General features: G+C 38.6%; 1 protein-coding gene across 12 annotated transcripts in view; it reads left to right on the top strand.

Moving 5' to 3' along the window:
* The window catches only part of LOC116712074 (NACHT, LRR and PYD domains-containing protein 3-like), a 1,065,068-nt gene that overhangs the window by 670,290 nt on the left and 367,142 nt on the right, over positions 1-27,636 (top strand). For 2 of the 12 annotated variants that reach the window (XM_032551835.1, XM_032551834.1), the window contains exons 8-10: positions 108-281; positions 1,076-1,249; positions 1,581-1,657. The exons of 4 other annotated variants lie outside the window; for them this stretch is intronic. In XM_032551835.1, the coding sequence (XP_032407726.1) occupies positions 108-281; positions 1,076-1,249; positions 1,581-1,596 (364 nt within the window). In that variant the 3' untranslated portion in view covers positions 1,597-1,657. Of the gene's footprint in view, positions 1-107; positions 282-1,075; positions 1,250-1,580; positions 1,658-6,732; positions 6,988-10,566; positions 10,714-11,503; positions 11,719-15,368; positions 17,197-17,828; positions 18,006-19,455; positions 19,633-20,266; positions 20,441-22,205; positions 22,377-23,319; positions 23,806-27,636 lie in introns of those variants that run through there. 6 more of the 12 variants (XM_032551843.1, XM_032551849.1, XM_032551844.1 and 3 more) reach the window with 6 other exon arrangements.

Raw genomic sequence — 27,636 nt, 5'->3', positions numbered from 1 at the left:
GTAACCATGTTTACATTAACATTAATGAAAGCTCTTTACTTTTTCTGTTGTAGTATTTTAACCTGTAGCACATTAGCTTAAGCTCACGTGTTTTATTCTTTATTCAGATTGGAGTGTTGCAGTTTGTCAGAGATCAGCTGTGAATCTTTGGTCTCAGCACTGATGTCCAACCCGTCCCATCTGACAGAACTGGACCTGAGCTGGAACACCTTGGAAGATGTTGGAGTAAAGAAACTTTGTCTTTTCCTACAGACGCCTTTCTGCAAACTACAGAGATTGAAGTAAGGTTTAAGTTGCATTGACATCATACTGCAGACATGTGGCTAATAATATACTGATCCACACTGAGGATCTTCATTATAAAGTCTGTTTCTTATTAGTTTGTTCCAAAAAAGTTTATTTTTATTTTACATTTCCTCTCATGATTTCACAAAATGAAAAGAAATCATGCAACGAGTTTAATTTTTGTGGAAGGTTGCTCTTATCATCCATAACTTCCCATAATCCAGTGAATTTAAAAACAATAAGTTAAGCAATTCACACTCACTTCCAGCAACATTATTTAAAAGTGTTTAACCAACATAAGGAGCAGAGTTGAACACGGTGAGAATTCCAACAACTCGCTAAGACTTCAGCCTAGAGAGGACACTTGGTTCTCCTGTTGTCTGTAAAAGGCTTCAAGCTCCTGATGTTGTGGTTTTATCTCTCAGTTACATCTATAGAGAGATTGGATTGATATGGACTGCAAGGTGGAGCCTCTGTAAGACTGCAGTGTTTCTGCCCACCAGCTAATGTTAGTAGATGTATGTTTAAAGTTTTGTATAGAAAATTTCTCCATATGTTTCATGGCCTCTGATCATCATATTTATCCCTTGACTTGAAATAAGCATTTAATATTTTTCTTTGAATAATTGAGTTTAACCTCCTGATCTAAGGTGAGAAAATTGACAGCATCAGGAATCCTGTTTATAAATATTCTCCTTATGTGAATCATCTAAAATGGGATTCTGTTTGTTTAAACATTGAATTAAACTGCATTGAATTCAATTGAATTTTGAAAAACTTCTTTATTCAGATTGAGGCTCTGCAGTTTGTCAGAGATCAGCTGTGTTCTGCTGGGCTCAGCTCTGAAGTCCAACCACTCCCATGTGACAGAACTGGACCTTAGGAGGAATAACCTGAAGTATGACGATGTTCAGCCACTGAAGGATCTTGAGAAAAGTGCAGACTACCATCTGGAGATTCTAAGGTCAGTGGGTGATTTGAGTGAATCTAACTGTGGTCAGCATTATTGTCCAAAACTCTGTATTTCGACTAATTCTCAGTAGTAAGATTATAGCTACAGTCGTCATAGTGACTGCATGGATGACGTTAAAACTGAATTACACAGCTGGATGTTTTGTGAAAACAACTGCATCTCATTTGCTCATAGATGCTATACTATAATATTTATTCCACATGACTGTCTGCTTGCACTTACCTAAATAAGAAACAACTGATGTGCTGCGTCACTGACTGGTGCTGGAGAGAGGCTTCAAACAATCACTGATCTGCTCTGTTGCTCTTTCTTCTCTCTGCAGGTGGAACTGGGAATAATATTTGTAAATGAGAGAAACATTTTTGTGCTGCTGATGTGGAATCATGTGTAGAAGCTGCAGCAATTTCAATGTAAAGAGATTGACTGGACCAAGCTGATAAACTGAGTTAGAAGATTTTGACCTTGTTTGATTTTAACATGCCTGTCGTTTAGTATTTTTGTCTCTCTTGATCAATAAAGTTAAAATTCAAATTCAGCTCCATTTAGCGACTTGCTGATCTGACCTTGGTTCATTTGGAAAGTTGATCTTTTTTCTCATTGATTCATTTTCAGTCTGTAATAATGTCATATAAAATAAAGTTCACTTCAAAAGTTTTCAGGCTGCATGTTTGCTTTATTGGATTGCAGTTTTTGTTTTTTTTAATATTTTTTATATTTTATATTCTCAAAGTTCAGTGAGCAAATGATGGCTTCTTCAATTAGAGGATGAAACTTTTCTTCACGATTTTTTACATCATTCTTTCTGAAACTTAGTAAAGATAAAGTTTCATCTGCTCCAAATCTCCTTTGGTGAGCGTTGGAAATATTTTCTGGAGCAGCTCAGAGACGTTCAGATCTGGTTTGGAGGATTTTCTCTGTACTTGCTGCAGAACGGTTCTGGTTCTGTTGGATCTGTGGCTCATCATGAAGCTCTGCTTTGGTGATGACAGAAAAGAGATGTTTAATTATATTTAGGGACTGTGAAGTTAAAATCTTAGTCCACTGTGAATGTTTAACAAGGATGAGATTTTCTGTTTTCATCATGAATTAAATGTAATTTCCTGTTTTTTCCTGTTGTAACATTTCAGATGTACCAGAACCAGAAGCTGCTCCAGTTGTGCTACAGAAAATTCTGTTACCCTTAATGATCAGATCAGTTCCCTACTTTATCTACAACCAAAACCATAAACACATAACAGTGACCCGCCTAGTGATGTTTTGCACAACAGCATTCAATTCCAATGTACTGAGCAAATTTATTGCTCAAACACATTGCAGATTTTCTTTCCAATCTAAATTGTTGCCTTGTGGTTTCATCTGTTCTGTGGACCTTTGCTTTTATTGTGATTCTGATCAGATTTGGGAAGTATTTCTATTTAAATGTGTGCATGTCTATAACAATATTTTAGGTTGATTTGATCTCAAACTGAGAAAAATGTTGCATTTTAATAAATAGTGTATGTAAGCTTCTGGTTTTAAACTATATCAGAAAGTATTGATTTGATGAAGAAATATGAGATTAAAAACAATCATATCATTTGACTGCACTGGAAAGCACATCAATATAATCATGGAGCAAAGCGACTCAGCTGGAACATCTAACACATGGAATATGTCATGCTAAGGCGAGCTGACACAGAACCCATTCAACTGTGGATAGTTTAAACATGCAAGTCAGCGCTTCTGAAATAACTATTTTCAAAAAGAACCAATGCCTTCAGTAGGCAGCTTGGTGCCTGCAGTGTGGGTTTTTACAAGAACAATAAGGCATATTTTTTATTTTGTGTTTATGATAGCTGTAACTTGGCAAACTGTACTCATTTTTACTACTGTTGGTTATAGAGTTACTTTTGTCCTTCTGTTTCCTAGTAAAATATCCTGTAATCAACATTCTTCAGCTATAAGGACATCCGTTGAATGACTGACTAGAAAATATTGCTTTATGAATGGTGCACTTATATTTACATTTGCTGTGACAAGAAAGTGGTCTGTCATGGTGAAGGAACTCAAGAAACACTTTTACATTTTTTTTCCTAATATTTCCATGTGATAAGAAGATAAACACAAACATGGGATCCTTGATACAAGTTTCTGGAATGATCTTTCTCTCTAAGGTGATCTTACCAATGCATGTTAAATATGTAGACAATGTTCTCCAACCACAGTGAGCTCAGGGTATTTGTGTGTTTCTTCATATTGAGATGAATAAGCTAAAGTGTAATGATGTCATCATGATGTCTCCTTGATGTCTTCCTTCACAGGTTTTCCAGATATGTCCCACTGGGAAGAGACACTGGGGAGATTTGTGGGGGGACTATGGCTTTTGACTCAACACTGTGAACATCATGGATGAACAATGTGTTTTTAAAAATAGGAGGAGCAGTGGGCTATAGATTATCAAATTATTACTGTAACACTTCACATTTAATCTTGGCTTGGAAATCAGTTTCTGTTTATATAATTACAAGACAAAATCAAGCTAAAGTTTAAAATGAAACTAAATTTAGTTTGTACTTTTAAGGGATGAAGTTCAGTTTGTTCAGCAGACTTCAGCAAAACATGGAAATAAAAGTCACTGATAAACACACCTGTAAACCTAACTTTCAGTTTATAATAATTTAGTTTATCTTCATGGTAATTTCATGCTAACAGAGTTAAATTTACAATATTACTCATGTTACTAAAAACATTTCTCTCTGTTGCTGACATAAAATAACATTAACAATAAATGTAATTGTAACATGTAACCTGTAAATTATTTCAGAGTTTAAAACAACTATTTTTCAGTCCCAGCGTTCTTCTTCTTCTCTGGTGAAATCATCTCATCTTCATCCCTCCTGCTGATTCTCTCTCCAGGTGAGCGTCTACCTTCCTCCTCTGAAGACGATGAAGAGCGTGGTGGACAGGATGTGTGAGGACATCCTGTGGTGGACAAGATGAAGAACCTTTCTAACTTCCTGAATAGAATAGAAGAGAATAGAATAGAATAGAATAAAAACCGCCTTTATTGACCCATGAAAGGAAGAATCTGGTGTCAGCATCAGATATAGAGATTCACACAAAAACAAAAACTTATTAAAGTGTTAAAAACAATATAATAAAAATGATTAACAATAATTATAACTATAATAACTGTGTAAAATAGCAGAAAATTCTGTGCCGTTGTTAGAAAATAGGAATATATGATTTGTGATCCCAGGGAGGAACAACTCAGTCGGATCACTTTTCCAAAAAATGCACAAAACATAAAGTTATTATTTATGGTTTGTCCATGAAAGCAGCAGTTCATGTTCATCCAGAACCACAAACCTCCATTTATGGGTCGTTTTCGGCTGTAGTGTCGGAGTTCTGTTGGACCCGGACAGCCGGTCCGTTTTGGACTGAAGTGGTTCTTCTGCAGCAGTTAAAGTGTCCTGGTTGTTGTCTCCTCAGATATTGTCCATCAGAACGTGGTCCACCTCGTCCTGCTCCATGAAGACGTTTCTCTGCAGTATTTCATCCCTGCTGTGGCCTGAACCAGATCATCTGATCCTCTGCAGATAATCTGGTTCTGGTCGGGTTCAGTGGGAGCTGGAACATTTTTTCTCTACTGGACCCGGAGGAGCAGATTCAGAACCTCCATCCAGACTTTATGAAGACTTTACCTGCTGAACTGAGCTGCTGCTCTATTCATGAAATGTTTTATTTTTATACAGAGATGAAGATTCAGTGTCTGAATCGTTTCTGATTAAATTCTGTAGATTTTAAACCTGCTGGATCCAGAAAACCTCCATGTGTTCCTGCTTTGCCCTGTGATGGACCGCTGACCCGTCCAGCTTGTTCTCCGCCTCTCACCCAGTGACTGCTGGAGAGGCACCAGCTCTCCTCCACCCTTCCTCTGATGGAGGCTGTTTGAACTGCAGCAGCATAACTTCAATTCCAAGTAAAACATACAAAAAATTAACTTGGAACGAAGTAACAAAACTCTTGCAACGGTTTCAATCCAGGAAGGTTAAAACTTCCCAACTACAAGTGAAATGTTACATGGTTTCAAATTCAAAAATACTTTTTGGTCCCAAAGGGAAATGGTGGTGGTGTGCAAAGATTCCAAAGCAGTTTTAGAAAGTATTCATGGAGAAGGAACTAATAGAAAAGATTTAGTATTAGAAATTCAGCACAGTCTATTTAGATCAGTGTTTCCCAACCCTGGTCCTCAAGGCCCACTGTCCTACATGTTCTTCTTCTTCTTCTTTTTGTTTTTAATGGCGGTTGGCAAGCAACTTAATGGTGTGCATTACCGCCACCTACTGGTATGGACTGTGGATCAGAAGGCAACTTAAAAAAAAATAAATAAAAAAAAAAATAAAAAATACTAAATCCTTTCTATCAGTTTAGTTTTCTTAAGAAATTTTATGAAATAACATAAATATTCAGAGGAAGAGGAATATCCCAAAATATCTGGTATTTTTAACTGTAACTTATTCTTTATAAGCCTATATTCTAATTTCCTTCTCTCCTCGGAGTACTTTGGACATAACAATAAAACATGTCATACTGTCTCTTCTTGAAGACAAAGATCACAATTACCTGATGGATGTTTCCCCATGTCCTACATGTTTTAGAGGTCTCCCTGCTTTAATGTGCCTAATTCAACTGATTGCAGTTCAACAAACACCTGTTAATCAGTCATCAATTGAAATCAGCTGAACAGAAGCAAGAAAATACCTAAAACATGCAGGGCAGTGTGCCATGAGGACCAGGGTTGGGAAACACTGATTTAGATTATATAGGAGTGGCATTGATATTTGGTTCTGTTGGGTACCAGCACATGAAGGTGTAAAAGGCAATGAAAAGGCAGATAAATTAGCAAAAAGGGCTTTAGAGGGGGCAACAACGATTACAATTCCTTCTGGGAAAGGGGAAGGGAAATCACTTATTTAGAGTAAAGAAATGGAAAAATGGCAAAAATGGTGGAATGAAGATAAGAAAGGAAGCAGATTCTATGAAGTACAGAAGTCAGTATTAATTAGAAATATTAATGAGAGAAACAAAAGGGAAGAAATAATAATGATCAGATTAAGAGATGGTCATACCTATTTAAATGACATTTTATATTTAATAGGGAGGAAAAATAATGATAAATGTGAAGCATGTGGAGTGAAAGAAAATGTAGAACATATATTGAACTGTAAGACAAATGAAAATGGAGAAATTGAGAATAATGGTTGGAAGGACAAGTCAAGAATGGAGTCATAAAGGAATATTGGGAAATGAAGGAAACATAATGGATATTTACAGATGAAGGAAAGCATTATTTATTTATTTATCTTCAGGATGCAGAATTTGATAGATGTAAAGTAATGTTGCTACACACTCGTGTACAGTAGGTGGCGGTATGCAGCTTAAAGTTGCTTGCGATCCGCCATAACAGAAAAGAAGAAGAAAGCAGTTACATTTCCTGTTATTTGATATCCACTCTCAGTTCAGTAGTTGGTCGTGATGCGTTTTTGTTTCTGTGCTCTGAAAATCGATTTTATTTATGACCAAACGAAGAAGAAAATCTTCCAGCTTCACAACAGAATGTCAGAGTTTATTAGCTGAACTCGTCCAAAGTTAGCCCACCATGCTAACGTTAGCCTGAGCAGAGACTTTCTTCAGCTGCTGAAGGATTCCTTCACTTCTGCTGGAGAAAACTGAAGTTCAGAGAAGATGTGAGTTTTTAACAAATGAACTTTTATAACAGCAGCTAAACACACAACGGCAGGAGAATCACTAGCTAGTTTTACTGCTAGCAAAGATTTAAATCTGGATGATCTGCTGTTTACGCCCAAAAATTAAAATATGTTTTTGTACATTTTTTTTTTTTTTTTACCTGAGGCTGATGATCAGTAATGTTACTGCCGATAGAAAGTTGCTTCAGTTTCTCAGCAGCTGGAAGCCGAAAGTGTTAGCATGCTAGGCTAACAGGCGCCAATCTCAGATTGTGTTTAGAACCTAAACCTGATTTTATGAAAGCCCCCAAAATACCTGCCAATGTTTCCTAAAGAAAACTAAAGAAAACTTTATCACATGGCGGCTGATAAAATCTCATGTTCCAGTTCTTTCGTGGATCAGAACCAATTTGGCTTTTTCATCATCTGTCAGAATCACCGAGGATAAAAACTTTACATGATTCACATTTACCATAATTATTATGTTAGCGTAAATTAAAGGAAGGACATGTGCTGAGGGTTTGAATATATTTTAACGTTTCAACATAAAACCTCATTTATCAGACAACATTTAGATTTAATCTAAATGCAGAAGCAGTTTTGATTCTACTTCAAATATAAAGTTTTGAACATGTGGCAGAGTAACAAGGACTTGTTCATTTATTAAACTAATAATTTATTAAATTGTATTTGTTGATCTGCTATTTTAAACTTTAATTTGTCAATAGACCAAAACTTCTCCAGCAAACTTTGATTAATTTTGGAAGGACTTTATCTGGCAGAATGACTGGCCAACATCTAAATATGAAGGGAACAAACTGGTTTGTTGAACATTTATTCAGTTTGTTGCTTCTGACCTGTCCTGATGTTTAATACAGCGAGAGCCAATAAAATAATCTGTGCTTAATTTTCAAGGTAAGGGACGCAAACCAACAAATTAGAGAAAATGTTAAAACTGACTCGATAAAACAAGAGTAAAACATTTTCATGAAAACTCTGTCAGCATTAATACGTCTTCATTTCCGATAGAAATACAACAGTGGTGAGCCTTAGCACAGACTGCCTGTTGCCTCAAAGGCTAATACAAAGGCCAAATGGTTGTTGATAATTATCCCAATATATTTGTAAAGTTGTACAATCTCAACAGCCTGTCCATGGATAAACACTGGAGGGCTTCTTTCTAAAATCAGTTAATATCTCTTTGGTTTCAAAGACGTTAAAGTCCAGAAATGAGTGATCACACCAGCCAAGAAAATCTTTTACCACAGACCCGTGGTGACAGTCCTGATCATCAAGCAAGAACACTTATATAACACATTATAAAGCACACTTTATAATGTGCCTGTTATGAGTTCAACTTTGGCACTCGTTAGTATTTAAATTGAATAAAAGTGGTGAGAGGACACAGCCCTGGGGAGAGCTACTGGAAGATAAAAGTAGATAACGATTACTGTTCTTTTGTGGCAGCACCCCTGAATTATGGAGTACCTCAAGATTCAGTCTTAGGGCCTATTTTGTTTATATTGTACTTGTTGCCTCTTGGACACATTTTTAAGAATCGTCTCCTTTCACTGCTTTGCAGATGACGTACAAATTTACATGCCCCTAAAGAAAGTACATAAGGATGATTCCCTACAGTCTTTAACAGATTGCTCAACAGAAGTTAGTTCATGGATGAACCAAACTTTTCTTCACTTGAATCAATATAAAACTCCAGTTGTATTGTTTGGACAAAAGAGCCTTAACAAAAGAGTTGTGTTTAAGCTGTGAGCTCACAGTCAGGGTTCCTCTCAGGCAGACTAAGCTTGATAAAATTCTTGGTTGCCTTGCTCCATTTTATCAATTTTCTGTTAGAAATCTTGCTGTCATTTTTGACAGTTGTTTGAAATTGCGTAAGCAGGTGAGCTCTGCTGTGAAATCAAGCAAAGGTTCAAGCTGCTGGATGCTCTGGACTGTCTCAGTGGGACACTTCGGAGACATTTTGGAGAAGAAATCTCCTGGAACCAGACTTAACTAAACCTGCTAAGAGCCACAACATATCCAGGTCCACACAAGGTTGATCTGAGCTGCTTTACTAGAAAGCAGGTCAGGCCTGGAGCTCTGCCTAAGATCTTCTTTCACTTTGGTTTGAAATGAAAATGTAATTTAGAGAAAAGTTCAAGTTGAGTTCAGGTAGACAATCACACATCTAGAAATGAAGTCTCAGTGTATAAATAAAAACAGAAATATTAAAACTGAACGAAAATTATCAGAACGCTCAATATTTCTACTTATCAGTTTCTGTTTTGCAGAGAACAAAACTACTTCATGAAATATATTGACAGAAATTGAGCTAAAAACTGAGAAACGTTTAAGCATGACCTATAAGTGTTTCACAGCTCAGTTCATTGTTGACACAAAGGGAAGAAGACATGACAGTCCAGGTACTGAAACTCACTTTTACAGGGGGCGGAGCCTCAGATAAGTCGGGTCTAGTCAGGTATCAAATCAGGAGAAACATGTTCAGACTCCATTTTTCTTAACAACAGAACAAATAAAGGAATCTGGATTGGGGCAAGTATTAACTACTTTTTCCTCTCTTACTGGATTTTGTCTTTGTGAATTGTGGAAGGAAGCAGAATTTAGTCTGGTTCTCCTTCAGCTTTAAATATTTATATCTTCACAAGAAACAATGTTTTTATTTTCTGATGCACGCAAACTGACAGAGAAGCAGGAAGTTAAAATATTTTATCTCAGTGGGAATCTTGGACCTGTTTGTCCTGATTTTTTATAATTTTTTTTAAGCTGTGAGCTCACAGTCATTGTTCCTCTCAGGCAGACTAAAACCACAAGATGGAAACCTGTCAGCAGGTACAGGAGGACAGATCAGAGCAGTAATAATAATAAAGCCAATAATAATCTCATAAGAAGTAAGTAACTCCAGATATGAAGGCTAAAATGGAAGTGTAGACACAAAATAAGAGAGCAGCAGAACCTGCTGTTTTTAGATCTTTAGACTCTTCGGTTCTTCTTCTGATTGGAAGGTTTTTCTTCTGGCCTGGTGTCTGGATTTCAGGCCTGAAACTGAGAGACTGACTGAACTCTTCTGTTGTTCAGGACACTGCTTCATAGGAAATGTTCACTCCTTTATTCACCTATTCTGAACTGTTGTGGAAAATATTTTTATTTCCAAGCACTGTTGAGGTGAAATCACTCAATCAGGTTTATTCATATATTGTTCACAATACAGAGAAGCTTGTAGGACAATCAATAATGAAGCAGGTCTGATGAAAAGCTGCCAGGCAGAGACAAGACATGAGTTTTATACAAAGGGATCCTAAGTCTGGGAAACAGACTGGTTCCCATGCAGACTGGGGAAAAACAACGTCCAACTTTGTACATGTAACCCAAATAGTTTTAACTTGGTGGGAATATACTGGAACTTAGAATAACATATAGCAATACAACTAGCAGGTGTAACCTAATTGTAATTTTTTCACATCAGACCTCACTCTTGATGTTTATACAGACCTGGAATCTGATTCCAGTTCAAACCTGAAAAGGTTTCAAATAAACTGACTGGTTCTGGTTCTCTCTCAGACTGACTGAAGTCCAGAAAACGGAAAGTTGGGATCTAATGGAGGACAGAGCAGAACCTCCAGAATCCAGATGTCCTTCTATGAGGAGTGACTGCTCCAAAGATAAACCTCCATACTTCAGTAATGAACCTGGACCATCAGACATAAAGTAAGAAAACAGTTTCTGATTCATGTGACTCCACAGAGATGTATCTAATATAAACTAGGAGATATTCAGCAAATAAATAAAATTTAACTTAATTTTTTATCTAAACATATAACTAAATAAACACAAAGAACATTAGTCAATAAGTCAGTAGAGTTTTGAATGAAGGTCTGAATATATGATGGATTGAAAACATTGCATCAAAATAAAAATAACCAAGACTGTGAGGAGCAATGATTCTGAAATTGTCAAAGTCCACTAAAAGAGGAAACCACTGGAACTTTTATATTAGGAAAGGTTTTTATAGGAAAATGTGTGCAGCCAAATAGCTGGACATCTGATTCTTTTTATCCAAATAATCCTCTATCACAAAATAAGGTTCATATCTTGGCATCTTAGCATCAATTTGCCAAGATAAGTGCAAGTGAGGCTGAGTCCTGTTTACTGCCACCATTTTATACCATCAACGAAGGATCCAACTTTCTATGCTGGAATCTAGATTTGAGTCAGATTTCCACCTCTGAGGGAAGCAGTTTTACTCTGGTTCAGACAGAATAATGATTATTGTCCCAGAAAAGAATTTAGATGGACAAATGCAACAAAAGAAAGATCATCCATGACACCAAATATGAAACAATGAAATGCTCAAAATGGAGATCACCAATTTTCTGAGGTTCTGTTCTGACTCAGCTTCTGGTCCTTTGTTTGTGTTGGACCTTCAGGCACTTCTGCTGTTGTAGGACAGCTTCACCCTGCTTTATTGAACTATTTCATTGAAGAAATGTCTTCACAGACGGAAGAAGAGGAGCAGCAGCGTTGGTGAGGAGGAGCAGCCGTCCTGCTGTGCTTTGTGTCAGAAGGTTCTGATTGATCCGGTCTCTACCAGCTGTGGACACTGGTTCTGCAGACAGTGCATCAGGTGGGACCAGTCTGCTCCATCTGGACTCTCCTCCTGCCCCCAGTGTGGAGAAGGAACTGGACTGCTGAATCAGAGCAGCTTTGAGCCAGGTTAGACTGAAAATCTACAAATCAGAGTTTCCTTCTGATTTGTAGATTGTAAATAACTGTGTAAATAATTTCATGTCTTTTGGATTTAAAAGAAAAGTTTTAAATTTTTCTGTGAGCAATTATTTCAGCCAAATTTCTCTAGCTAAAGCTGAACTGAATGGAATTTATGTGTTCAATCCGAAAAACTGTTGAGTCTTAAAACAGGTGGTCATTTTAATGCATGAAAACAAAAAGATAGGTAAAGCAACCTGCTGCACTTAAGCCTTTATAAAAGGAAGGAACGAAAGTCTGAGAGACAAAAGCCTTTATTGACTCTGATAGTAAATAGCATATTTCAAGTCATATATATTTGTTCAGTACCTTGCCAAAATAAGTTACCAACTGAATTTAACTGAGCAAATGGATATAAGCTTCCAATTGGATAATTACTCAATGGACCACTGTCTTCCAGCTGATTATTTAGTTACTTAACTCCAAGCTAAATGCAGAAACCACAAAAATTAGGTTAACTGTCCTTTGCATTATTAAAAACTGGAAGGATAGGGGAGAACTATTGTGTTTGAGGAAGAAATGTAAAAAAAGCAATTGATCATGATTGGTGATCACTTATAGGTTTAGTGTAATCAAATCAAAGAAAACAAACAGTAGAACTCAGGGCTATATTTAAAGGGGCAGTATTATGTATTTTACAGACATATGATGCCATTTTATACCACAAACAAGTAACTATGTTACCTTGAGTTCAGTTGAAGCTTGTGCTCTTCCCAACTCTGCTCTCAGCATGTCATCACAACAGTGTTTCTCCATTAAGCCTTTAACAATGTTTTTACCAGCATTGCACTGAGAAGTAGCTCATATGATTAGTTCAGCAGATGCGCAACTTCACCAGGTTTTTGCTAATTGCTGCTGCTGCTGGTCTGAACGAGCTGAGTGAGTGGGTGAATTATATGGTGGGGTGCTGTGTGAGGCAGAGTTCAACTGGATACTGCAATTTGAAGGAGGAACTGTGTGGAAATGGCAGTAAGAGCAAACATTTTGCATCAACATGACATAAAGCTCAAAGTCAATTTTACATAATTTAATAGAATCAGAATTCCTTTTAATGTCATTGTGCACAAATAAAGCATAACAAAATTAATAAACAGTAACAGTAAGAGCATTTTTTACATACATAATGTGAAGAGAACTCAAGGGTTTGGTATAAACAGCTATTTCTTCATAAGAAAATCTCTAATCAGTGAAGCTAACTGGAGAAAAAGGCTACAATTTATAAGGAAGCGTAAATATTGGACTATAGAGCATTATATGAAGGCCATATGATCCGATGAGCCCAGACTTACCCTCTTCCAGAGTAATGGGCACATTACTCTGGAAAGAAGAGAGGCAGATGAAATGTTGCACCATGCTTAGTGTCTGCTGTACAGACCTGCAAGTTCAGCACTATAATCTGAAGTTGAAGTTGGTCAGGTCCCATTTTCAGGAAAATTATTAGGTTAGTTGACGACCTGAATAAACTAAATGAACAAGTTATTAGATCAGTTGATTGTTCCCTGATGACACGAGGTTATACAATGCCATGCTTCATTGGACTGAAATTGTGAAAGTGTGGTTTAGGGAGCAAGAGACATCAAAACATAGGAATCGGACACCAAAGAGTTTAGGTCTTCTTAACCTCATTGAGAATCTGGATGTTCTGGAGAAGACTTTGCTCAGTGTTTTAACACTCCCATCAGGGAAGCCGCGAGGAATCTTGGGCCCCATGACAGAAACATAAATTCCCCCTCTGCTCAGCTGCTGTTACAATCTCTTGAGTCTATCTGACCCATCAAAATCACCACAATTTTAAAGGCTTGCAATGGCCTTGCTTTCTTTGGTTCAATACTGATACTAGCACAATATTTACCGCTCATGAATTTTACATGAAACAATCAGCATACAGTTTGCAAATGGGTTGCTTAAATTTTTCCTACTAGGTTTAGATTACTGAAATGCCTCTCCCCGCAAGCAACAGTCATAGGCAACATGCAAAATATACATGAAGCAATCCAGACTTCTCAAAAAATGCTATGTTGTTGCATTTTATTCAAGCTGCAGTATATAACTTTAATGAAAATATGTTTTCTCCACATTTGTTAAAGCTGGCACCTTGTGACGGTTTGTTACGTGACAGATAATCTGTGAAAAGATCAATCTCCTCCACCTTCTCCCTGAACTACTATTATTGGTTAAAGTAAGGCAACATTCTGGCCAAAAACAACTAATCAGATCCAGGAGGAGGGTCTTGGTGCTGTCAATCAACCTCATTCACTTGCTACAGCAAAGCACAGAGCAAGGGGAGGGAGGGAGCAGCCACATGAATTTGTGATTGACAGTACTAAAACTCTCCTGCCTCTGATTGGTTGGGTCTAGAAAGCACTGGGAGAAAGCAAATTAAATAATTTTTTCACTGATTATTTCTATACCATACTGTCACAATATAATGACAGTTTTAACAAATATGTAAAAAAATATATTTTTTTATAAAAGTTACATACTGCAGCTTTAATTTCTCTTAGAAGAGGGCAGGTCAGGAGGGACATGGGTTAGAGCTGCTGCTGACTGACTCATCTGTTAAGTGTGGTAAAAGGTACAGGTACAAGTTAAATAACATGAATATGTTAGTAATTTTTTTCGTTCATTCATAGAATGCTAGTGAAATAGAGGCAAACAGTAGTCTGAAGCTAAGCTAGTTATGCTGAATGGTTGATAATCTCACACAGTCTACCCACCTCTCCTGGAGAAAGACTGGGTTATAAATCGACACTCTTGTCCTTTTCTCTATACATTTCTCTATTTTTTTGAAAACCTGACTTTATTATTTTTCTTGGCGTCATAATAACAGTCGTTCTTGTCTTCTACTGACTGCTGCTGAACACCGTCACCGTCAAGCGCTCCAAGCAGGAACGAACCATTTCGTGCAGATCCAGGGGGTGCTCAGTGCAAATATGGATGTCTGCTTTTTGGTCTGGGAAAAAAGCCCCTCCCATGTTTTGGGTTTTGCAGTAAATGCTAAACATTTACTGCAAATGTTTAGCAGTAAACATTTGACTTTTACTGCTAAAAGCTATTTTAGAAAACACAATATGATTAATTTTGTAATTAATCATATTGGCCCCAATTCTTTGGGCCCCAATTTTTTTTTATTTACATGAAAAAATAAATAAAATAAAGATGAATTGCAGAGAGCCCCCTGTCGGTCAGGGGCCCTTAGAATTGTCATAACTTTCCCCCTTATTCGGCGCCCCTGACTCCCATCATCAATACAAGAAGTTGGTAAAAAAAATAAAAAGAATAAATATGTAAAACTGTCTAAAAGATACATCTTGTGACATTGTAGAGGCTTATTGTGTGCTGCATCAAAGTTAAGAGCAGGCCAACAACATATTGGTGTCTACGACCTTTTGGTGGCAACATTTTTTGGGAAATTTTTTGCTGCAGTGTATATGCAGCATGTAATAATTGAAACACTCGTTTCCAACCTAATTGTTTTATAAACACATTCAGCTCAGTCTTTGATTCAGAAATGGCATGTTCCAGATAGTTTTATTCCAGCTAAATCACACAATGTCCTGTTTTTTTTCTAAAAAAATATGTTTTATTCTTTGTTTTAGAATATGTTGGTCTGCAAGAGGTTCTAAAGGAACATAAGATCAGTCTGAGGAGGAGATGTGAAAGTGTGACTGAAGAAAGTGATGTAACTGAAAGTAGAACCCTCCTCAACAGGATCTACACTGATCTCTACATCACAGAGGGACAAAGTGAAGAGCTTAATACCCAACATGAGGTGAAGCAGCTGGAGAGAGCTTCCAAGATCCAAAAGCTTTATGGCACTCCAATCAGGTGCCATGACATCTTTAAAGCCTTCCCTGATCAACATGGAGCCATCAGAGTGGTTCTGACCATTGGCATCGCTGGTGTTGGAAAAACTTTCTCAGTTCAGAAGTTCACTCTGGACTGGGCAGAGGGCTTGGAGAACCAAGATGTCAGTGTGTTGGTTCTGCTTTCGTTCAGGGAGCTGAACTTGATCAGAGATGAGCAGCACAGTCTTCTCACGCTGCTCCATGTTTTCCATCCAACACTCCAGAAGCTCCCAGCAGAGCAGCTGGCTGTCTGCAAACTCCTCTTCATCTTTGATGGCCTGGATGAAAGCAGACTTTCACTGGACTTCAACAACAGTCAGCTGGTTTCTGACGTCACACAGAAGTCATCAGTCAACGTTCTGCTGACAAACCTCATCAAGGGGAACCTGCTTCCGTCAGCTCTCATCTGGATAACTTCCAGACCTGCAGCGGCCAGTCATATTCCCCCTTCATGTATTTCCAGGGTAACAGAAGTACGAGGCTTCACTGACGCCCAGAAGGAGGAGTACTTCAAGAGGAGGCTCAGAGATGAAGAGCTGTCCAGCAGAATCATCTCTCATATCAAGACCTCCAGGAGCCTCCACATCATGTGTGGAATCCCAGTCTTCTGCTGGATCACTGCTACAGTTCTGGAGAACATGTTGACCTCAGACCAGAGAGAAGAGCTGCCGAAGACCATAACTGACATGTACTCCCACTTCCTACTGGTCCAGACAAAGAGGAAGAAGAACAAGTACCACGGAGTACATGAGACAAGTCCACAGGAGCTGATGGAATCTGACAGAGAAGTTCTTCTTAAGCTGGGGAGGCTGGCGTTTGAACATCTGGAGAAAGGAAACATCATGTTCTACCAAGAAGACCTGGAGCAGTGTGGTCTGGATGTCACAGAGGCCTCAGTGTACTCAGGACTTTGTACAGAGATCTTCAAAAGAGAGAATCTGATCTTCCAGAAACCAGTCTACTGCTTTGTTCACCTGAGCATCCAGGAGTTCCTGGCTGCAGTCTACATGTTCCACTGTTTTACCAATAGTAACACAGAGGTGGTGGAGAAGTTTCTGAGGGAACAAGACACTGACAAGAAAATAGATGCGATGGAGAGAATCCTGCAGCAAAATTACAATGAACCATCTCTGGAGAACTTCATGAAGAGAATTTTGGAAAAATCTCTCAGCAGTGAAAATGGCCACCTGGATCTGTTTGTCCGCTTCCTTCATGGCCTCTCTGTGGAGTCCAACCAGAGACTCTTAGGATGCATGTCAGTTCAGACAGAGAACAGTCCAGACACCATCCATAGAGTAATCAAAAATCTGAAGGAGATGAACAGCAATAAAATCTCTCCTGAGAGAAGCATCAACATTTTCCACTGTTGGGTGGAAATTAAGGATGTCTCAGTTTATCAGGAGATCCAACAGTTCCTGAAATCAGAAAAGAAGCTCTCAGAGATCCAGTGCTCAGCTCTGGCCTACATGCTGCAGATGTCGGAGAATGTTTTGGAAGAGTTGGACCTGAAGAAATACAACACATCAGAGAAGGGACGCCTGAGATTGATTCCGGCCCTAAGGAACTGCAAAAAGGCTCGGTGAGTCCAGATGTTGTTATTGTTTGAATGTTAATTCAACATATTGTCCTAGTGGGTTTTGGTTTCAACCGTAGCTAGATGAGAACCTGCAGGCACTTCTGCCTTGCCTGTGGGCAGTGGTCAGATTATGGTAGCCTTGCCTCTGTTCCAGGATGGTTACAATGCAGCTTTACACCATCAGCTCATGAATGGGTCAATGACTTAGAATCTTCTAATGAATCATTTTTAGCTAATCTTCATGAAGACATACTGTGCATCCAGATCGTTCCTGCAGCACACAGCACTCAGAATAAAGAAACATGGAAGTTTGCTTACAGGCAGTCAAGATGGCTGTTGCTAAAACCTTCTGTGTTGGTGAACATAAGGGTTTGGTTGTTTTAACCTGTTGCTCATTTTCTCTGATTCCATCACTATGGATGAATGGAGCCATGAGTCTGCAGCCAAAGCATAACCTGAACCATAACAGAACCATGACCAGAACCAGAACCATGATCTGAAGGGACTGAAGACTGTCATGCCAAACATAGTAAACATGAGATTAGATGATGGCATCACAGTTACCATTTTTAACCTGTGTGTATATTATAAATGGTTTGATTTAATTAAACTGACCTATTTTTCTCTAATCACAGACTTGCTGGCTGTAGACTCTCAGAGGTTGAATGTGAAGTTGTGGCCTCAGCTCTAAAGGCGAACCCCTGCCATTTGACTGAGCTGGAAATAAGTGAGATCTATGGAGTGAGAGACAGTGGAATGAAACATCTGTGTGAGATCCTGGAGAATCCAGTGTGCAAAGTGAACATTCTGAGGTTTGTCTTTTCTGTTTATCCAATTAAAAACAATTACTTAAATTTTAATACTTATTTCTTTTAATGATTTTATTTTAGTACAATTTCTTTAAAAACAACCTGCAGTCTAAATTTGTAAAACCTTTTATCTTGTAAATTAAATATTTAATGATTTTAAAATATTTTAGTTTTGCACACATTAAATGGGTAGGACAACAATTGTACATTTCGTAAACCAAGCCACAAGATGTTGCTAGTTTGTTAGTTTATAACAATTAATTTTGTGATTATTATGGGAAAGATTCAGATCATGCAAGATAAAATTAAATTGTTTAAGGTCTGATTTTTTTTTCATGCCTGATTTTTTTTTTTTTTATTCCCATCTTTACATAAAGAATGGACTTTTAATTAATTTTAGTTTAAACTGGTACTGGGACCATATACAGAAACACACAGTTATGCTTATCTATAAATCACATTACATATTACAAAACCATATTACATCTATATGTACGTATAGATACGTGTGTACATATAGAGTCACTGTAACCTATGAAATTCAATGAAATTCAGGTCAATTTTGGGTCAATTTGACCCGAAATTGTTTGGGTTAAAAAGGGTAAAAAAATGTCCAATTCCATATGTTTCTTTGAAACTATGAACCATATTTTACCAACACACACCCCTCCACACGCATACATGCACATGTGCACGCCCACTTTCTCACTATTCTCTTTACTTCACTAGGAAACTGCGAGAAAGCAGGTGTTCATGACACTTTTGACTGGAACCTTTTCCGTTCCCGTGGGCAAACTCCACCCACACTGAGTGGACACTCAGCAGAAGTTTGGGGGGAACATAAATATTCTCTGCATAACTAATTTGTCTTGACTTTAATCATTGGGTCAATTTGGCCCAGAACAGAATATTTGTCTCAAGTTCAATTATAAAGACCACTCCTTGAAAAGAAAAATTCAAAATGTAATATAAAAAAATCTATAAAAATCTATTTCAATAATAATTATTGTATTTTTTGTTAGCTGGTTTTTACTGACTTACTCATGAGTAAATGAGTAAATTGTTGTCATTGATCCTTTATTTGTGAGAAATTAAAAAACATCATTGCACAAATATTGATTGAAATTGTTAGTATTGGAGTTAATAATCAGATACAAAAATGTTTTGGAGTATTGGTTTCTGACAGTATTGCATGATTAAACACTCCACAGGTCAAATTGACCCAGGAACATTATTGCTGTACCTCAGAAACAAACATAACAGGAGGGTTAAGAGACTAATCTCTTATGCACTCACATCAAGTAAATGCAACACAGCAAATTTTAGATCTGTAATCTACTGTGGTGATGCTGTAAAACCATGATATTTTGTCTTAGGTTATCATTCCATCATGAACATGCAATCAGAACAGCATCCTATTAGCTTCAGCTCACATGTTTTGTTCCTTATTCAGATCGTGGAACTGCAGTTTGTCAGAGATCAGCTGTGTTGCTCTGGCCTCAGCTCTGAAGTCCAACCCGTCCCATCTTACAGAACTGGGTCTGAGTGGGAACAGAGATCTGAAAGATGCTGGAGTGAAGGAGCTCTGTGGTTTTCTACAGACTGCTGAATGCAGACTGCAGATATTGATGTAAGTTGTACTTTAGTGCTAATATTCATGATGTAAATTATGTGTTGACACTAAATTGTAAACATACGACTGATATTAATTTGATTGACACTTAGTATCTTCATGTTAAGGTCTGTTTTCTTACTCACTGGGTTGCTCCAATTAAAATTTCTATTTTCCTCCCATGATTTAATAAAAAACCAGAAAACATGAATCAAGGAGTTGAATTTCGGTGTGAACTTGTTACTATCCATAACTTCCCAAAATCCAATGAAATTAAAGCTGATGGGAAGTGCAGTTTGTCAGAGATCAGCTGTGCTTCTCTGGCGCAGGAATTCCTGTTGGTATTCCTGTGCCAGAATTCCTGCAACAGGAATATTCCTGTTGCAGGAATTCCTGCTGCCATTCCCAGTAATAGCTATCTAATAATGTTGAGCCAACATCGGCAGCAGTGTTGAATGCAGTAAGAATCCCAAAAACCTTCTAAACTTCTGTCCTGGAGAGGACTCAGGTGCTCCTGTTCTCAGGTGCTCCCCAGGTGTTTATTCAAGCAGCACCAGCATTTAGTCATTAAGAGGTTTTTGAAAAGGTTCTGTTGGACTGTTTAAATCTGTATCTCATTGACTTTAGCTCACTTGTTTTGACTTTGTTTTAGACTGAAGGACTGCAGTTTGTCAGAGATCAGCTGTGCTGCTCTGGCCTCAGCTCTGAAGTCCAACCCCTCCCATCTCAGAGAACTGGATCTTAGCCTTAATGACTGCAAAGATGCTGGAGTGAAGGAGCTCTGTGGTTTTCTACTGACTCCTCTCTGTAAATTACACACATTGAGGTAAGTTAAGTTTTGGTTTAGTGTTATATATGATGTGAAAGCGACTCTAAACTGCAGACATATGGCTGATATTTTACTGATTCACACTGAGGATCTTCATGGTAAATTCTGTTTTCTTCTTGAATGATTGGTTTTGGTAATGTTTTTCTTTTTCATATTTTCTCCCATGCTTTACTAAATATTAACCAGAAAACATGAAGTAATGAGTCAAATTTAAGTGTAGGGTTGCAGCTATTATCAAAAACTTTCTAGAATTCAATGACTTTAAAGCTGATAATGCAGGAAATTCCTGTTCCCAGCAACATTATTTTAAAAATGTTAAGATGAAATAGGCGTCTGTGTTTAACAGAGAAAGAATCCCAGAAACTCTTTAGGACTTTAGTCCTGGAGACACTTAATGTTCCCGTTCTCCACCTCTGTATGAGGTTAGAGCTCCATTCACACAGCAGGTCTTGATGGTCAGTTACAGTTTTATCTTCCTGAAATCCTTTCTTTTTGTTTGTTTGATTGTTTAGATAACTAATTAAACTCAGACGTGTGTAAACAATTTACAACCCCAAAGTGACCTGCATGCACAGAAGAAATTTGTAGACATCACACAGCAACACCCTATTTACAGAAGTAATAATAAAATCGGCCATCTATGGGTCAATTTTAGAGATGTGGAGCAATAGGAACCGACAAAATGTCACAAGATCAAAGCAATACAAAAAAATCACTGAAAAGAAAGTTACATGTCGCCACAGCTTGCTTCAGCTGTGGTTTGTCAGGTTTTTGCATTTCACTGTATCTGGCTTCTTTTGGTGCAGAATTATGACTGTCACATAAATGACAAAAACGTCCATTCTCACTGCAGATGCTTTGAAAACTACCGGATACATATCTGATTTATGGAAGTGGCACAAAATGAGAAGATTGGAATTGGACCTTTCAGACTGCCCTGAGAAAGTTAGATATCGGTCAAATATGGGGATATGAGAGTTCTGGGCACTGAAATAGCATCTCTAAGTAACACCGATAGATTTGGTTGATATGGACATCAAGGTTCATATCAACCAACAGGAGGCATTGTTAGGATTCAGTGTCCTGGCACATAGACTACGATTTTAGTCCCTGTATGTTTTGATTTTCATACAGAGAATCATTTTCTTGTTTTAATGGCCTGTCATCAAATGGCTTGAATAGAAATAATAAGCAAAGCTGATTAACTTTAAAACATTAATTTCATATTTCTATGAATATTTACATCTTTCCACTGAAAAGGAAATGTGTTGTATTTTATTTGAATGAATATCTGCCTCAGTTATTCCCTGGATCTACTCACTGATTGGTGGTTTAACAGTTTTATGTGAGTCTGTAATGAGTTTAGTGACAAAGAGACTCAAATAAGAGACAATACCAGCTTTACTTTCTGTGTATTTAGGTTCTTAGTGTCAGTTTAACTTCAAATATTCTCCATGACATCATGTTTTATGAATGTTGAAGAATTAAAATTGTTGAATTAATCAGCATTTTATTATATTTGTTCATATTTTTTCCAAGTTCTTACTTATTTGTTTGTTTTCTGTGAAAGTTGACTCATTTGGCTGTAGAAGCTCAATTTGTATTAATGGAGCTGACAGAGTTTAAGAGCTGAAGTCAGCAGGTCTTTATTGAAGCAGCAGCATGTTGGCATTAATATTCATGAGACTCTTTAACTGGTTCTGTTGGACTGGTTAACCTGCATCCTGTTGGCTTCAGCTCACATCTTTTATTCTTTATCCAGGTTGATCAGCTGCAGGTTGTCAGAGATCAGCTGTGATTATCTGGCCTCAGCTCTGAAGTCCAACAGCCTCCATCTGGCTCAACTAAACCTGAGAGGAAACGGCCTGAAGGAGTCAGATGTTCAACAGCTGGAGGATCTTGTAACCAGTCCAGACAAACAAATCGATTATTTGTAAGTAAATGTTTGTAGTGATTCCAGCTGCTGTCAGCATATTGAACTAAACCAGTTCCTATCAAAGCAAAGATCCAGTGTTCCCAGTAAAGCTGCAGCTTCTCAGTGGGAAGAGAATGGTTCAGGCTTCCTGATTGGACACAGAGACAGCAATCAGCCAATCAGAGGAGCAGCAGCTTGCTGTGTTCCTGTGTTTGTGTTGGTGTGAAGATGAGTGTTGTTGCTGTGTTCATGTCTCCAGGAAGTCCAGCTGGACTCCAGCGTCCAGCTGTCCAACATGTCTAGAGACAGTGGTCCTCATTCATCAAACTATGGCAGCAGCAGATCTGATCTCAGATCTGCTTGTTCTCTCAGTTCAACAGGAAACAAGTGATCAGGTTGATGTTGGTCACAGCTCTGAGATCAGTCTGACTGCAGCCTGGAAACCACTGGCTCTGATTTCACAAACCATCATTCATTTAGTCAGCAGCTGCTCTTTCTGCTCCAGTCCACTCCTCACATCTGGACATGTGTCCTCCTGTCCTCAGTCTCATCCAGATGTGTTCAGGGACAGCCTCCATGTTGGTCAGTCAGCTGATGTTCCAGCAGCAGATGAGATGTTGATCAGCAGCAGTTTGTGTCTAAATGCAGCAGCAGCAAATCCATCCTCCAGTGTTGCAGCAGCAGTGAAGCCTTCAGGAATCTCAGCAGTTTGTTTCCACTGTGGACTTGAGTGGAACCTGCAGAGGAAGCAGACTGGATGCTGAAAGTGTGTGTAGGTGTGTGAGCTTGGAGCTCAGTGTGTTCACTGCAACACGTTAAGATGAGAGCTGAAAGGAAGCTGCTCTGAACAGGACTGAAGGCCCTGCTGCTCTTTCTACTGGATGTGCTGCGTCACTGACTGCTGCTGGAGAGAAGCTGGAAACTCACTGATCTGATCTCTGCATCTTTCTTCTCTCTGCAGGTTTTGGTGATTAACTTTAGAAAGAAGAGAATCGTCTCTGTGTCCTGATGATCCTCAGAGGTTGAAGCTGCAGCAGTTTGAGTCTAAAGAGACTCTGACTGGACCATGATGACCTTTGACCTGAATGATTTCCTTCCTGTTTATTTCCTCCTGTCTGTCATTTTGTATCTGATATTGTTTTTCTCTTTGGATCGATGAAGATGAAATTGTAACTCGGCTCCATTTAGAGGCTTCATGGAGTTTTGATCTGAACTTGATTCAGTTTTTAAAGTTTTTAATTTTTCTCTGATTCATTTTCATCCTGGAAGCAGAAATATGAAACATATTTCAGTTCAGCCGTTTCCAGGCTGCATGTTTGCTTCATTTGAATTCAGTTTCTGATGTTTGTGCAGCTCTGGTCTTTCTGTCTGCTGCTGTAAACGGCTCAGTGAGGAAATGATGCAACTTTTACTGATGATTTTAAATAAATATTTTAATTTCCTGGTATTTTCCTGGTACATCAGACAAGCATACAGGGCTTAACCCTTAGCACACCTTGGCCAGTCTGATCACGTGTCCCTGCTACTGATCCCTGCTTACACCCCCCCGCGGAAACGTGTCCCCAGTACAACCCGGACTGTCACCATCTGGCCTGAGGATGCCTCTCACCAACTACAGGACTGCTTCCAGAGAACTGACTGGGAGGTTTTTGCACATCAGGACCTGGAGAACTACACCTCAGCAGTCTTGGACTACATCAGGTTCTGCACGGACAATGTCACCAGGAACAGACTCATGAGGATCTATCCGAATAGGAAACCCTGGATGACTAAGGAGGTCCCGGGCCTCTTGAAAGCCAGGAACGCTGCTTTCAGGTCTGGGGACAAAGCACTCTACAGTTCTGCCAGAGCCAACCTGAGAAGAGGCATCTTCCAAGCTAAGGCATCATACAGAGGGAGAATAGAGAAGCAGCTCAGGAGCAACAACACCAAGGAGCTGTTGAAGAAGGCACAGCAGAGACTGTACTTTCTGAGAATACTCAAGAAGAACCGTCTCCCCTCAGACCTGCTGCAGGCCTTCTATCACTGCTCCATAGAGAGTGTGCTCACGTACGGTCTGTGTGTCTGGTACGGCAGCAGCACATCCGCGGACAAGAAGGCGCTCCAGAGGGTTGTTAGGGCAGCAGAGAGAACCATAGGCTGCCCCCTCCCCACTATGGAACAGATTTACACTTCCAGGCTCCACAAGAAAGTTTTGGACATTTTAAATGACTCTTCACACCCTGGCCATGGTCTCTTCCAGCTGCTGCCATCAGGCAAGAGATACAGAGCAATAAAAACCAGGACAAATCGCCTAAAAAACAGTTTTTACCCGATGGCAATCATGGCACTAAATTCAAAGGCATAAGAACTTCTGCTCTTGACACCACTTTGTTAAAAATGTCAATTCTGTTGCGACACCTCCAGGCGCTGCAACCATCTTCTGATGTCTATTTATTTCTCATTTTGTACTATTTATTTCTTTATCTTTGTATATTATGTATATACACATAACCTGCATCTTAACTCGAGTTGAGCAAATCTCAATCTCGTTGTAATCTGTTACGAGATTGAGATTTTCAGTCTGGTTTATGACAATGACAAATAAATCTTATCTTATTTTCTGCTGAGCTTTCATTACCCAATCCATGTTTTCATAATCACAATATAAAACTTTGACCTTCTTGAATTCTGCACCTGAAATTTACCAAAAGTATAAAAAACTGAATCTACGACTAGTAAAAACTAAACAATATTTAACTAATGATAACTAGTAAACACACTAAAAACAATTTATTACTGTTTGAAACATTATGTTACAGTAATGAGAGGCTCTTAAATATTCATGTTAGTTTAAGTTACTAACAAAATAAAAGGTCACTGTTGTCCTGCAAATGTAGCTTCATCTAATATAATTGATTATAGTGAGAAAAATAAACTCATTTTATTGTTTAACCAGATAGTGAATCATTAAAAAATAAATAATGTAACTTGATAAAGTTGAGTTTAAATATCTTCACTCAGTCGACTACAGCGATGTGACGCGTTTAAATCTGATCAGCTGCAGCGTCCAGATGTTATTCAAAAAGTATCATTTTAAATTTCATGTTTTTTAAATGTGGTTTCACTGCTTTATTTATTAAATATTTAACAAAGTTCATGTGATTCAGCTGTGAGAATGGAGAGAAAAAGAGAGAAATAATCAGGACAGAAGAAGAAAACTGGTTGGTTTGTTATTAACATGAATTGTGAGAACAACTTAATCACAAGTGATTAATTTTTAAAATCATTATTTTTAAAAGCATATTAACAAGAACTGTAATTCTCTTCAAGTTATTAATTATTGTTTATTATGACTTGGAGAATTCAGGCTTGACCCAGTTAGCAGTGAAACTTATTAAAACTGTTTTACAGTTTATTTCATTTGATGCCATTCTTGTCAAATGAGCGACAGAAAAGAGAAACATGACAATTTATTGTTAATATTTTTCCATAAAGTCCAGGATGTTGATCAGATGTCATAATTTCACAACAGAAAACATTTTGGACACTTTGTTACATTTTATTATATTAAACCACTATTTTGCTTTTAATTGAGCTGATCACCTACTGATTTACATAACATTAAATAAAACTCTTAAATAAAGCAAGAAAAATATTTTTACTTGTGATTTGATATATAATTTTTTTACAATGAACGTATTAATTCAACTTATTCATTGCTAAATTAGCTTTTTCCCCCCTTCTTCCATTTAATGGCTTTAATTCCGCTCTTATTTTGAAAGGTCAGGGCCCGGCTTCCTTCCGTTGTCTTTGTTGTCTCCAGCTTGACTCCTGAGCTCAGTGTGAGCAGCATCCAGCCTCGCAGCTCCGCTCAGAGAAACAGCCACACTTCCTCTCTCTTCTCTCTCAGCGGCTGTTTCTTTAAAAACGCTTCAACTCCAGCTGGAGCCGCTTTTCCTCTTTCCGTCTCTGCGGAACAAACGGACTTTTATCGGCTGAACGGTTCATCTGAACAGTTCATCTGAACAGTTCATCTCATGACCAGTTCATCTGCTGCAGCTGAACAATGAGCTGAATCTCATCTTGGATCAGAACCGCCTCATCTAACTCAGAGGTTCTCCCAGTTCAGCTCATCACAGAATGATTCAAGCGGTTCTGAAGTTCTGGTTAGATCTGTTTCCATGGAAACCTTCAGGTTGTTTTCTCTGGTTTGGTCTCTTTGTTTCCTTTAGATCACAGGTGTCAAACTCCAGTTCTCAAGGGCCGATGTCCTGCCATTTTTAGATGTGCCACACTGGAATGAAATGACTTAATGACCTCCTCCTTGTGTAGATCAGTTCTCCAGAGCCTTAATGACCTAATTATTCTATTCAGGTGGTGCAGCAGAGGCACATCTAAAAGTTGCAGGACTGCGGCCCTTGAGGACTGGAGTTTGACTCCCCTGCTTTAGATCCTGCAGAATCAGCAGCACCAAGCTGAGTTTTCCTCCTGTGCAGCTTGTGCTCCATCAGGCGCTTTTTGCTCCTGGTTCTGTTGGTGTTCTTTCTGGACCGGATCTAGAAGGGAACCTGGAACCAGTTGGACTTTCTGCAGATGATGTGGTTCTGTTTGTGTTCAGACTGTGACCCTCATGTGGCCTGAAGTGGTTCCAGGCCAAAGTGAAGCTGTTTGCTGAGGTTCAGCTCAGGGTTCAGAACCTTGTGGACCGCTGCCTCCAGGTCGGGATGGATCTCAGACTCCGGCTGAGACGTTCAGACATCTGGAAGTTTGGTTGATAAATGACAGCAGGATGGAGCTGCAGAAGATCAGAGGCCTTTTAAAGAAACCTCATCTGGAAAACCATCAGCATGAAATGAAACTGAGAGCTGAAGAAGCTGAAGGGTCTCGGGCTGAAACCCGTTTCTCAGCTGCTGGTCCAGTTTGAACCATGGAGACCCTCAGGTGTTCAAAGACCGGCTCCCTCACAGTTTGCAGAACCAGAACTGAACAGTTTCTATGTTCTTATTGGAAAACATGGAGAAATGATAAACTTGAAACGGGGCGGAGCTTCCAGCAGCGTTTGATGGATGATTGGATGAATTGCAGCTGGTGTTCTGGGGGCGGGGCCTGTGGTTCTGACCCGTTAGCTTGTAACAGTGAGCTGGTTGTCATGGTGATCTGGTATCTGTGTTGGTTGTAGAAAGCGGCTCTGCTGGAGTTTTTAAAGTTTCCAGGTTTTTCCAGGTTTTTCCAGGTTTTTCTGGTTCCTGAACATCAGAAGGTCATGAAGCGGTTTTATTCTTCTGCTCTAATCTGG

The sequence above is a fragment of the Xiphophorus hellerii genome, chromosome 21 (genome assembly GCF_003331165.1).
Source record: "Xiphophorus hellerii strain 12219 chromosome 21, Xiphophorus_hellerii-4.1, whole genome shotgun sequence".
In the NCBI taxonomy this organism is placed as follows: Eukaryota; Metazoa; Chordata; class Actinopteri; order Cyprinodontiformes; family Poeciliidae; genus Xiphophorus; species Xiphophorus hellerii.
The sequence above is the reverse complement of the archived record's forward strand: the minus strand, read 5'-3'. Positions and strand labels throughout refer to the sequence as shown.